Below are 13,757 nucleotides of genomic sequence, written 5' to 3' on the forward strand. Positions count from 1 at the left end.
TTTATAAAAAAGTTTGGTGAGCAACTATTTCATAAATGTTAAAATTTCGTAAGAAATTATTTAAGAAGTCTATATAAGTGTCTATATATTTGGCAGGATTTGTATATGCAGGGAGCCTCAATCTAGGCAAACTACTTCCCATTACTGTCTAGCAAAAACAGAGATAACCAAATTACTAATAAGGTACAAGAGAAGACAATCTCTGTGTCTCTCTCTCTTGCAGGTGTGTTTCTGTGTTTGTGATAACAAGAGAAGTTGATGGATCGTGTGTGTGTGGTTGTGTAAGTGGGAGGAAACAGGGAGGTGGAGGGACTTCATTAACTGTATTCCACCCTTGAAATGAACCAGAAAAAAAAATAGGCAAGCCTAGTTCAGAGAGCCCGTGGGCAGATATGACCAAAGGTGAGCCAAGTAGACGCTGGAAGAGGCCATCTTCGTAGTGAGAATGGGTCAAGACTTGGTTCCCGTGGGTGACGTTGCACGTGATATCAGCATATGTGAAGATGTGGTGCTTGTTTACGTCTTCATTGTTACAACCCTATTTGCAAAAGTTGGGATGCTGCATAAAATGCAAATTAAAACAGAATGCAATGATGTGCAAATCATTTATCCCTACATTTAATTGAAAATAGTACATAGACAACATATCAAATGTTGAAACAGAGAAATGTTATTGTTTTTGGAAAAATACATTGAATTTGATGTCAGCCACACATAAAAAAAAGTTGTGACAGGGGCATGTTTACCATGGTGTTGCATCACCTCTTTTAACAATACTCTTTAAGCGTTTGGGAACTGAGGAGACCAAATTCTGTAGTTTTGAAAGTGAAATGCATTCCCATTCTTGCTTGATATAGGATTGCAGCTGTTCAGGCCACCTTTGTCATATTTTGAGTTTCATAATGTGCCAAATGTTTTCAACAGGCCACAGGTCTGGACTGCAGGCAGGCCAGTTTTAGCCTTACTAAGGAGCCATGCTGTTGTAATATGTGCAGAACATGGTTTGGCATTGTCTTGCTGAAATAAGTAAGGCCTTCCTTGAAAGAAACAGAACAATAGCAGCATATGTTGCTCCGAAACCTGTATATATTGTTCAGCATTAATGATACCTGCACAGATGTGCAAGTCACCCATGCCAAGTGCACCAATGCACCCCCATACCATCCCGGTTGCTGGCTTTTTAACTGTGCGCGCTGATAACAAGCTGGATGGTCCCTTTCCTTTTGAACAGAGCATCTATGATTTGTATTTTCACACTTTGATTCGTCAGACCACAGGACAGTTTTCCACTTTGCCTCAGTCCATCTTAAATGAGCTTGGGCCCAGAGAAGGCAGTGGCGGTTCTGTATCTTGTATTGTAGAGTTTTAACTTTCATTTGTGGATGCAGCGACGTACTGTGTTCACAGACAATGGTTTTTGTAGTGTTCCTGAGCCCACGCAGTGATTTCCACTAGAGAATTGTGTCTGGTTTTAATTCAGTGCAAGATCATGGCTGTCCAAAAAAAATGTCAGCCTTGTCCCTCACTTTCAGAGATTTCTCCAGATTCTCTGAATCTTTTAATGATATTATGTACCATAAATGATAACACCAAACTCTTTGAAATTTTATATTGAGAAACATAATTCTTATATCATGTTACTGAACTATTGCCAATTTACCTAATTAGTTGTGATATTCAACCAGGTTTAGTTTTTTTGGCATTAAACCAATGGGGTTGTAAAACACACATGCGCTAGAGTTAAGGGCTACATCCGCTACTCTAAACACACCTCATATCAGTATTTGATTTAATTCAACTAGCTAACCTGCAGATCAAGCATTGTCTGTGTGGAACTTTTAAGTCATGCCTTTCCGTAGATTCTGCAGTTAGTCTGGGCAGACAGGAACGTAAATCTGTTTCATAGCTAGTTTGAATGGGAGATAAATACAACAAGATATTAGATAGAATGAGTGGAAGATTAGATAAGTGATGTAGCCATGTTAGGTATATCATTTGAGAAATTATGTATATGTGGTTTCAGATAGCAAGCGGTTTCTATGGATTGGAGGTGAGCAGAATTCTACCTAGGCAGAGACATCAGCAGTGCCTGTAAACCCCACTCGCCAAGTGGGGAACATAAGAGAAAAATGAAAAGGCCTGTTAGGTAGCTTTTGTTAGGGGGGGACAACATGGACAATGCAGTCAACATGGGCATGCACTTCATCCTACAACACCTTGATAATGCAGAACCAAATGTAATAGTTTAGCAGCATAGTATAAAAAGATCACCATAAAAAAATTGGTACAAACAAACAAGCTAGGCTACTAACCCGGTTTCCCAAAGCTAACAAGTTAGCCTAATAACCCTGTTCCCCCAAAGCTGTAGCCTGTGCGTTATTCAAAAGACCGGGTCCAAACAAGACTAACAACGAAAATGGTATTACAAATAAGTATTGAAATGATGACACCTTGCCACTTATAGCCATCTAAATGAAACCGTACCGATGAATCACTGAGATATATGCATTATGAATGATTGTGAAATCCAAATGTGTAAAATATAATGTACACCAGAAGAATGCAGTAAATTTTTTTTTTAAAAAGACAAAAAAGCAAGATCGACTAATGAGGTTTAAACAAGCTTGATATGTTTCAGAAAGTTACAGGCAAAATATATTATGCTGTTGAAAATCACTCCTTGCTAACCAAAAAGCATGTTACAGGTTACAGTGACAGCAAATTAAATGTTACCATGATTAGGTCATTTAGTTTAAGAAGAATGTATTTACTGTTCATGTTACTAGACCCTACAATTCCTGGTAATACACCCCTCTGTTCACACAAGCCCATGGGATGATCTGTCAATCCAGAGATTTCCCATTCCTACAGTGCCTACATTTTTATACCGGAAGACCGTGGGAATTTAACCCATTACCACTACCATGCTTTTACCAAGTGAGCTACTCTGGTTCATGCGGTCTTTGTGTTCAGTGTTTAATGCTTTTTAAGAATAAATTTTTACTCAAAAGTATACAGAAACATAAAAAATGCTTGAGGTTTCAACAACTGTTCGCTCAACACTGTATAATGTAGCCTCTTGAATAATGATGTTTATAGTCAAGTGACAGTTGCTTTTTATGAGGGAGAATATTTTTCTGTTTTATTTACATCTTTATGCTCATTTAAATTAGTACAAGCTGTATGGCAAATTGTCCAAAATAAATATTAGTGTTAATATTAGTGTCAAAATAAATATTCTTCACTCTGTCCCTGATTTTTCCCAGTAGAGCTCATAATCAACCTCATCTTTCTAAATACGGCTCTAATGTCATAGCTCCAACCTTCATCTGCCCAACATTTCTGTCTCTCAACTGTTATAACAAAACCCTAATATTACCGTAGATGAAGTCCCCATACAATACCAGACTACCACTAAATGTGTCTCTCAGTCCATCCCTACATTTCTCGGTCTCACCTGGCACAGTATAACCCTGAGAGTAGATGACATCTTCATCTCCGTAGAATAGCTTGTCGTCATCCTCATCGTCCTGGTCGGTGTAGCCATGCAGGTTCTCCAGATAAGGTAGCACGGTCATGCTGCGCCACGCGTCCCGCCGGTCGGCACTTGGCGGCATGGCCACCGGAGGCTCTGTGGCAGGATGTTTCTTCCTCACCCAACTGGAAAAAAGCAGATTCATTACAAATTGAAACTCTTCTTTACAAAAATATAATAGTGTTGCAGTCTTTATTAAAATGACAAAGTATTATCTCCTCTTTTAACCAGAGGTCATGTAAAGCTAGCCCTTCTATTGCCAGAAATGGTGAATAGAGCCGAGCAACGTTGTTAATTATGTGAACAGAAAAACAAGGGGGAAGGGCTACAAATGACCATGAACCTGATATTACAACATTTATTGTAGGCGCTGATATGATTTGTATCGTGATTTTAACGATTTAAAAAATATTACAACTCATTATTATGATTTGATTACAATGTCATGGTCCAAACACTGTGCCTCAAATCTGCTGCTGCAGAAAACTTTGGTTTTCAAATTAAAAAGATGGCGAATAACTTCTGGAGAAAAAAAAACCCATTGCAGATGATATTGTCCAACCAACACATCACATGAATAAAAGATGTTTCCAGGCTCAGTCGCTGACATGTAAAGAAACATGGGAACATGTTTGAGTCACATTTCAAATTATTTAAATATTATTTGAAGATAAAAAATAGCAACATATTGCAATGTATTTGGAAAACCTACTGCATTGGCATGTAAGATATTCACACACACACACACACACACACACACACACACACACACACAATGTGCTTTTCCATACTTCTATCTCCTAACCATGACCTAAATAACCTAATATCCTTGCCTCAACCTAACCTAGCACTAACGTCTAACCCGTTCTACCCAAACGTCATACCTAAACCGGAAATAAAAATGTTCCCATCAGGGACTGATTTGTATGATTTTACCATGTTTGCGGGGACATCTGGTCCCCACATTCACTCACAGACCTGGATCACAAACACGCAGCCAGAAACAGTGAATCAAGTTGAGCAACCCACTACATCACAGAGCTTTTGGAGCGAGAGTTAATGGTAGAGAGAAAGGGTTGTGGAGAACTTAGCCTTTTGTTTCATAACAGCACATGGAGTGTCTGTGACGACAACCAAGCCATTGTGCAGTAGTGGGGGCAGGTGTGTGATATCTGTTGTGAGTCTTCATTAGTAATACAACTCTTCACGTTAAATTCAGACCTATGTTCATTATCGTTTTATAGACATTGCCTTGATTTAACATGGCACTCCTACTCATGCGCTGTTTCGGATTGAACTTAGGTAAAAGCGGCATCTTACCCTAGAGATGCAACATTTATGAAATAACACTGATTAGCAAGATGGTTGCACAATAAGACATTTAAAACGATAACTTTCAGAGGTCAGGGGCCTCAGGAGAGACTGCAAGTCATGTAAAGGTGACCAGACTCTTTCAGTGGGAACAAGGCAATGGAGAGTCTACGCAACATCAGTGTGGGGTACTGCATTATGTATTCATAGAGGACATTCTGTGTATTGTTGCCTTTTTGTGTACATGTACAGTATGTCACAATACAAAAGGGCTATTTTTCTTGGCACGTTATATTATTTATACTTACCATGGAGGTATAATACCATGGAGGTATGGAGGACAGAAACGGATGTTAACTGTGGTATGAAGTTCAGAAAGAAATCTGTAAAATGCCTTTGTAGAGTAGGACAATGAGTGTGCTCTTTTGGACAGTGCTGAAGATCAAAATAAAAGCTCCAAATATAGCAGAAATTCCCAGCTTTATTTCATGGTTTAAACCATTTATAATATGTTGGCTGCACTTGTCAGGTTCTTAACTGATGCAAGGCAAGTGAGATTAGTACAATGTAATTTGCAAAGTCACAGCTTCCCAAAATGATTGAGGAGGCTCTTTGGGTATGTCCCTACCAGCATTGAACAACTGGATTTGAGCAGTTTCTCTCAGTTATTCCTTGTAAATCCTTTCAAGCTGTCAGATTCTAGCGGGAGCATGGGTGAACTGTGATCTTCAAGACTCCCCACACATGTTCAATGGAGTTCAAGTTCAGATTTTCGCTGGGTCACTCGAGGCCATTCCAGACTGATCCGGAAACAAGTCTGAGATCCTATGCGCACTGGATTGAGGTTTTTCCTTCTGTATTTTGCTTTGTTCCTTCTTGCCTCAATCCTGACCAGTCTTTTCCCCACATTCTTTGTGACCTTCAGGCAGCATGTGGGATGTATTTTACTCAGGAGTGGCTTCCATCTAGGCACCCAACCATAAAGGCCTGATTGAAGGGAGTGCCGCAAAGATGGCCGTACGTCTAGCAGGTTCTCCAGTTTCTGCAGAGAAACTCTGAAGTTCAGTTAGTCTTCATTGTGTTCTTGGTCACCTTCCTGACCGAGAACCCAATTTATTTTCATATCCTTCCCAGATCTATGCCATGACAGACCTGTGAAGGTGCAGTCTCAGTCCGAGGTCTTCAGAGAGTTTCTTGGAATTTTTTGCTCACATGCCCTCTGAAGTGTAGGACATACTATAAACATTTGAATGCCTTTTCAAACCATGTCTAATTAGTAGAATCTGGCACAGGTGGACACTAATCAAGTTCTAGAGACATCAAGGATGATCAAGACACGATGCATCAGAGCTCAACTGTCAAGGGAAAAGGTCTGAATATTTAGGTGCATGAAATATTTAATTTAATTCAGTTTCCCAATTTCCATGAATTGGCAAAAACAATTTTTTTTCACTTTGTTATTATAGAAAATACAAATGTGTATAGATTGATGGCAAAAATATATATTTTTTAGCAATAATAAATTACATCAATAAAAACTGTTGGGCATAATGTTAAAACAGGGTCAAAGCACTAGAAGTTAGGTTTAGGGTTAGGCGTTTGTGCTACATTAAATTAAGGCATAGGGTTAAATAACAGAGATTAAAGGTTAGTGAGCGTTTAGGGAACATGGATTTCTGGGTCTTTAGGTCCCCACAAAAGAAGAAAAACAAATGTGTGTGTTGGTCAGAGATAAGAGATCAAGCCTACATAATACAGCCCAGTGAAGGAGGCACCTGAGGAGCTGGGCCATTAAAGTTGCATTGACTCCAGCATGGGGTCTCTACAAAATGTATATCCCCTTAATGTTAATATTTGCACAGAGCTGGGTAATTAATTTTAAAGACCCATCTGCCCTTTTGCCTGGTTAAATATTTATATAGTCGATTTTCCCCAGTTCTCATTTACTGCTTCTTATCCTTTTGGCATGGCCACATGTTAAAGAACCACATATAAAAGAGAGATTATTCTCCAGATTAAATGCCGGATGGCACTTTATTAACATAGGTAGGTAAGGTTAAGTGACACAGGAAAAGCAATCAATACCTGAAAGTGAAACTTGAAGCTAAACAACTATTAGCCATTATGTTAGTAAACTGCAAATAAGACATGTTAACATCTTCAACCTCTTCCTGACCCAGTTCGTAAGACCAATTAGACCACATGTGACCAAGAACAAAGATAACATGCCTAAATGACTATTGCCCAGTATCACCCACATTAGTAGCCATGAAATACTTCAAAAGTGTCTCACATAAACGTTATGATCCCACTCTGGGGTTAGGGACACTCTGAAACCACTGCAACACGCATACCACCCAACAGATCCACACATTACTCATTCCTGAATGCACTCCACACTGCTCTCTTCCATCTGCACATGAGGAATATTCCATGTGGGAATGCTGTTAATTAACTACAAGTGTTTCCAAAATGTAAAATGGAAATAAAAACAGAATGCAATTATATGCAAATAATTGAAATTTATATTCAATTGAAAATAGGGCAAAGACAACATATCAAATGTTGGAACTGAGACATTTTAATGTTTCTTGAAAAATATATGCGCAGTTTGAATTTGATGCCGGCAACAGAAAAAGTTGTGACAGAGGCAACAAAAGAATGGAAAACTGTAATGCTACAAAACTAAACCTGGTGGAAGACTACACAACTAATTAGGTCAATTGGCAACAGGTCAGTAACATGATTGGTTATTAAAAGAACATTCCAGAGAGGATGGGTCTGACAGAGGTGAGGATGGAGAGGGGTTCATCCCTCTGTGAAAGACAGTACTACCAAATTTTAAGTAAAAACTTAGAAAAGGTTTCAATATAAAATTCTCAAAATAAAATTGCAAAGACTTTGGGGCTCTCATCTCGGGAACATACTACCATTAAAAGATTCAGAGAATCTGAAGAACACAGATATTGGATGGCAGTGATCTTCAGAGGCCCTCAGATGTCACTGCATTAAAAACAGACAATTCTGTAGTGAAAATCACTGCATGGGCTCAGGAACACTTTTCAACAGCATGGCTCTGTAGTAAAATAGTCTAGGTGCTAAACTGGACTGCCTGCAGCCCAGACCTGACACCCAATGAAAACATTTGGCACATTATGAAATGGAAAAATACGACACAGAAGACCCCGAACTGTTGAGCAGCTGAAATCCTACATTAAGCAAAAATGGGACTAGATTTCACTTTCAAAACTACATCAGTTGGTCTCCTCAGTTTCCAAACACAGAGTATTGTTATACGAAGAGGTGATGCAACACAGTGGTTAACATGCCCTTGTCCTAACTTTTTTGAAACGTGTTGCTGGCATCAAATTCAAAATGGGTGTGTATTTTTCCCAAAACAATAACATTTCTCAGTTTGAAGTTATGTTGCCTTTGTACCGTTTTCAATTAAATATAGGAATAAATTATTTTATCCCACTTCACTCTGCAACTGGGTCCTGGACATCCTGACCGGAGACCAAGAGTTGGTGAGGGTGGGCAACAAAAAAACATGACATGGTCACTTAAGTCCTCCACCCCTGAAAGGTCTGTACTAAGTCATCTACAACACAGCTTATTAAGGCTGAAGATCATTTTCGTCTCAACAAACTGACTATTTTGCCTTACGCTCTGTCTCTGACATGCCGTTTTGCTAACTGCAAGCAAGTGGTTGTGGTTTTTTTCTCAGACGTGGCTTCAGTCTGGCCACTTTCCCAAAAACTCAGACTATTGAAGGGCTTCTGAGATGCCCTTTTGGTTGGTTCTCATCTCAGTCAAGGAACTCTGTAGTTCTTTCAAAGTGGTCACATCCCGGACCAAAGCCCTTTTGTCTTGTTACGGAGGCTGTCATATTTCTTTCCATTTCATAATGGTGGAGCCCACGGTGTTCTTAGGAAATTCAAAACACTGTAGACATAGTTACACATCCTTCCCCATATATGCCTTATCACAATTCTATTCCACAATTCGGCAGCCATTTTCTTTCTGCTTTGTCTTGCACTATCAACTGTGGGCCTTATATAGGCAGGCCCCTTTCTACATGTCAAAACTATTTAATTGGCTACAAGTGGTCTCCAATGAAGTTAGAGATCTCAAGGATGATCAAAGGAAACTGAATTCAAGAGGTCAATTTGGAATTACATAGCAAAGGGGTTGAAAAAGAATTGACAATACAAAATATAATCAAACTTGACATTGACATCATGGGGTATATTGTGTAGGTCAACGGAATAAAATCTCCATGTGTTTTAAATACAGGCTGTGCCGCAAACAAACTATGGAAAAGTTCAAGGGGTCTGAATACATTCTAAAGGCACAGTACCTACACTCTAACACACGTTCACACGTATACAAAAAGAAGCCACACACGCACACTTTCACACACATAGGCTGCTGATGATAATACTACAACCTATACGCTACTACCACTTTCCACTGAGCCTTTCCACACTACGAGATCTCACAAAGTATCACAGAGGACTCAAGAGGCTAGCTTATTTAGTTGCGTAAACTGTCTTAGTCTCGGTCGATACGTTCCGAGGTAGTGCGGTCCTACAGTTAAAAGAAGACCCACGGGCCAACCCTCAGTCCTGTGTTCCAGTGGCACATTGTGTTGGCTAATTCTAATTCATTAAGCTGTATTTCCCATTCAAACTAATTCCATGTATGTTTTCATGGAAAACGAGGACATTGCTAAGTGACCCATAACGTTTGTACAGTAGTTATGTGAGTTTATTAACGGGATATACAATATTTAATGGGAAATTCTATCCCGGCTCCTATATTCGCACAGCCTTCATTTAACTGGGGTAGTTGAGTGTAACGTTTTTTTCAAAACACCAAATCTGTAATTTGAATCTAGTCCATAACCACCATGTCAGAATTAATATTGATCTAATCAACACCCTCGTATTTTGGAAGAAATGTCAGATTGACATCCACTGATAGATTTCAACCAAAAACGGACGTGGAAATTGTGTTTTCTGCCAAAAAATACGGAATTGCCCAGTGTAATGGTTCACCCCCAGTCTACAATTGTAATGTCTATTCCCAATCTAGCTAATGAGTGAATGACAAATTCAGCTTTTCTGACAGCTTTAAAAAAAAAAGATTCTCAACATTCAAAATGGGGGGAGTTAAAACAAAGGATAAAGTCTGACATTTATGTGAACCATCTTTTGTGGCTGAATTCACCAAAAAGAAAATTTAAAAACTGAGGTATTTTATATAAAATTGCTTAAAGACAAAGAACCATGACATACAAGCTAAATGGTCAAATGTAAAGCCCCAGAATAACATTACATCAGACTGTAAAATGCATATTTCAATGTTTTACCTTGCCTTGAAAAATGGGAATTAATCTCAAGTTATTATTCACCTGAGTAGCCAAACCTGTTTTATATAGGCTAACTAGTGTGGTCCATGAAATAGACATCTGGATTGCAGAAGGGGGCTGGGGGCCAGTAAAGTTGCTGCACACAGATTCCTTGATTCCTGAGCAAAATCCCATCAAAGGTTGTTTGTCTGTGTAAACTGAAGCGCTATAGAAATTCTTATGCAGAATAACACAGATGTGTCTACAGTTTTATTCCCTCCCTTAAGGAAAATGACCCTTAAGTAAGCATTTCAAGGTTGGTCTAGACTTTTTTTGTTACAAAGCATATGACTAATAAAAGGCCATTTGATATTAATACACCCTTAATATTTGAAAAGCATATATAATTAGACATGTCAAAACAAAAGGTGGCTTTTAACTATAACAAAATAGCACACTTAATTACGAGCGTGTGTATATTTGTGCATGCCTACCCTCTACAAGAAACTGCCAGTTTTCATATTTTTTGTCTCATTCAATTTTGCATTCAATACAGTGAGCCAAAATGAAATGTATGATTTTAAAGCAGTTTCTAGGCACCCACTGCCAACCGATGAGGAGCACGATATTCCCCTCCCTCCCTCCCTCCCGCATCACACCAGCACACAGATACACTTCAGTCATTTGTTTCCATGGTAACTGCAACCAGCATTCTCCAGAGCATCAGCTCAAATGTAGTCAAAAGTCTTTAAGGGATGCAAAAAAGACAGGAAAGTTAGGAGAAGTGATAGGTCCCCAGCCCAGCCAGTCTGATTGATTAACAAAAGCTCATCAGAAGCCCTGAGTCGAACCAAATAAGGCAATGGAAGTTATCTTATCACAGAAATTGTCACATGAATTTGTAGAATCATTAGAAAGGCAGAGAGTATAAAGGGTTGTAACAAAGGCATTCATGCTTCCGACTGTAGCAAATGTGAATATTTCCTTTTGTCGAGTAAATGCAACATTCCCTCTATTTGCCATACGTCACAGCACAGCCTAATCCAATGTGTCTAGACTACTTTGTGTTCCAGACTACAGAGTGTGCTTCGCCTGGGCCAGACTACAGATGTGCAAGGTTAACATCCTGAAAAAGAGATGAATATACAGTACGCTGACATGATTCTGTGAGCACAACATGTCGTAACTCAGTAGGCTGCTGAACGTCTACAGAAAAACAAACAGGCATGAGCTGAACGATCATAAAAGCCTGTTCCAGCACAATGGGCCCATATCACAGCTCCCAATGACAGAGGAGAGAGGCAGTGTGTTTTCCTGCTCCCATCCATGTTACCCCACCATTATCAAAATGTTTCATTCAGTGGAGCTCAGATGCAAATGAAAACAAATCTATCACAAAGGAATAGCTCCCCCCCCCCCCAATATTTCATTCATCAGCATTGAAAAGAAAGAGGGGACAACATTCATCAGAGTGCTGTTTTTCCAAATTCATCACTTGTTCAATTTGCACTTCATATAAGAGCACTCTTTACAGCACATATGGAGATAAGTTCAATTGCTGCTTCTAAGACAAAGATAAAATAATTACTTACTTATGTTGCCTAATGTGTTGTATAGAGAACCTCTTCTCAGGATCATACTCAAGCATTCCTGGAAGAAATATGAAATAATAGTTTTTTAACCATTTGTGTCATTATTTCCTTTTTTTAATATGTTAAATCAGGACTACTTCAAAAATCAATGAACCCAGATGGTGTGAAATTAAATGTTCCAACTTAGAAAACAGGGAGTCCATGTACCCTATTTTTCTGACATCCCAATTATGTGATGTCCAATTTGAGCCATTGCAACATGTTTTGTTTTGTCTATCTTAGACTAAAGGAGAAGCTGGTTCCATCATTTGGTTCCAAGGACAGAGAATAGTTTAAATTGGGAAGAAGGGTGTCAAATATCCCAGAAGTGGCAGAAAGAAGAGCCTGAGAAGGCTGTGATAGAGGGTTTGAGTATTGCCTGAAAGTAGGCAGGGGAAGCTCCCCTTTGTTCTCCTTAGTAAAGCACGCTGACCTTGTAGAGGAGCTTCAACTGGAAGCCAATGGAGCGTGCGGAGGAGTGGGGTGACATGGGAGAACTCTGGGAGGTTGAACACCAGATGGTCCGTGGCCTTTTGGATAGGTTGCAGGGGTTTGGTGGATAAGTACCTCGGCCATTTCCTGTTTACACAAGTTCATGCTGCGGGGATGTTGTAAAGGATGAACTTGCAAGAACGAGTCATTGCCTGGATGTTGGCCTTGGGGAACACCAGAAGTGGACGCAAGGCAGACGTTGATCCTCTCCATGTTATCTGGTATGGCCACACTGGTAGGCCAGCCACAATACAAGATTGTGCTTAGCTTGAACCCCCAAACCTGGCAGGGTGCACTACAGCATCGAACTCATGTTATTTACCTCTAGAGCAGATAAACATGCCCCTTATATGAGGATACGAGTATAGAACAGATCCAATCCCTGGTTTAATTCTGAAATATCTGAAGAAATGGTGTGCGAAAATGCTAGAAAAATAACTTCTAGCTTGGACTAGCAGATGTTTAAGACATTGAGAAACTATGTGTAAAACTTAATAGACAGGAAAAGCAGACTACTTTTTAAATCTGTTTGATCAGTTTGTTGACCTGTCAGAGGCTTTCGATATTGCAGATCACATTATTGAAAAAGCTTTCTTCATTGGGGCTGGCCAAGGACACAACCACTTGTATCCAAATTACCTTAGTGACAGAACAGTCTATTGTAGCAGATGAAATTGAATCTACATTTCTTCATGTCCACAAAGGAGTTCCACAGGGTCGTATATCATTCATGAAATCTGTAACTCGTAAAGAAATTTGGTATTTCCTTTTTATGTTGACGACACAGTACTATACACTACGGCTCTCTCTCTTCATGAAGCTGTTGCAAACCTGCAGTCTGATTTCCAACAATTACAAAAGTCACTAATAAACCATAGGTTAGTAGTAGATGCAAATAAAACTAAGTACATGCTTTTTTCTAGGTCACGGAACCTAGCTTTGATGACCCTAAAATTACTATAAGTGTTTTTTCTTACAAATACCTTGGGATTTGGTTAGATTAAAATCTGTCTTTTAAACAACTGTTAGTGAGTTGGTGATAAAGCTAAAAATTTAAATGTATTTTATAAAAATAAGTTACATGCAAGCAACTTTTATATCGCAACTAGATTATGGTGATATACTATACAGGCATGCCTCAAATCTCTGGATGGAGTCCATCATTCGGCCTCGCATTTCATCACAGGTGCACATTTTTGCACTCTGTTATATGCTTCATTTGGCTGAGAGTCACTGAGTTCTAGATCGGCCGGACATTGGGTGATGTTTTTATGAGGCATCAATGCAAAATCTTCCTAATTACCGAAGAGAAAATTAGTTGGAAAAACAACAGTTACCGAAACATGCTCTCAAGACTAGATAGTGCAGGAAATACTGCAGGCCTATTCAGAAATGGCTAAAGCGGCTTTTGAACATTTTACCCCACACTCAAGAA

At 39.2% G+C, this 13,757-nt stretch overlaps 1 protein-coding gene across 2 annotated transcripts in view; it reads right to left on the reverse strand.

Annotated features, from left to right (window-relative positions):
• LOC105011530 (serine/threonine-protein kinase STK11) overlaps positions 1–13,757 on the reverse strand; it is a 32,422-nt gene that overhangs the window by 12,216 nt on the left and 6,449 nt on the right. For both annotated transcript variants that reach the window (XM_034293655.1, XM_034293656.1), the window contains 2 exons: positions 11,792–11,849; positions 3,458–3,660 (listed from right to left, as the gene is read on the reverse strand). In XM_034293655.1, the coding sequence (XP_034149546.1) occupies positions 3,458–3,660; positions 11,792–11,849 (261 nt within the window). The remainder of the gene's footprint in view (positions 1–3,457; positions 3,661–11,791; positions 11,850–13,757) is intronic.

The sequence above is a fragment of the Esox lucius genome, chromosome 8, assembly GCF_011004845.1.
Source record: "Esox lucius isolate fEsoLuc1 chromosome 8, fEsoLuc1.pri, whole genome shotgun sequence".
In the NCBI taxonomy this organism is placed as follows: Eukaryota; Metazoa; Chordata; class Actinopteri; order Esociformes; family Esocidae; genus Esox; species Esox lucius.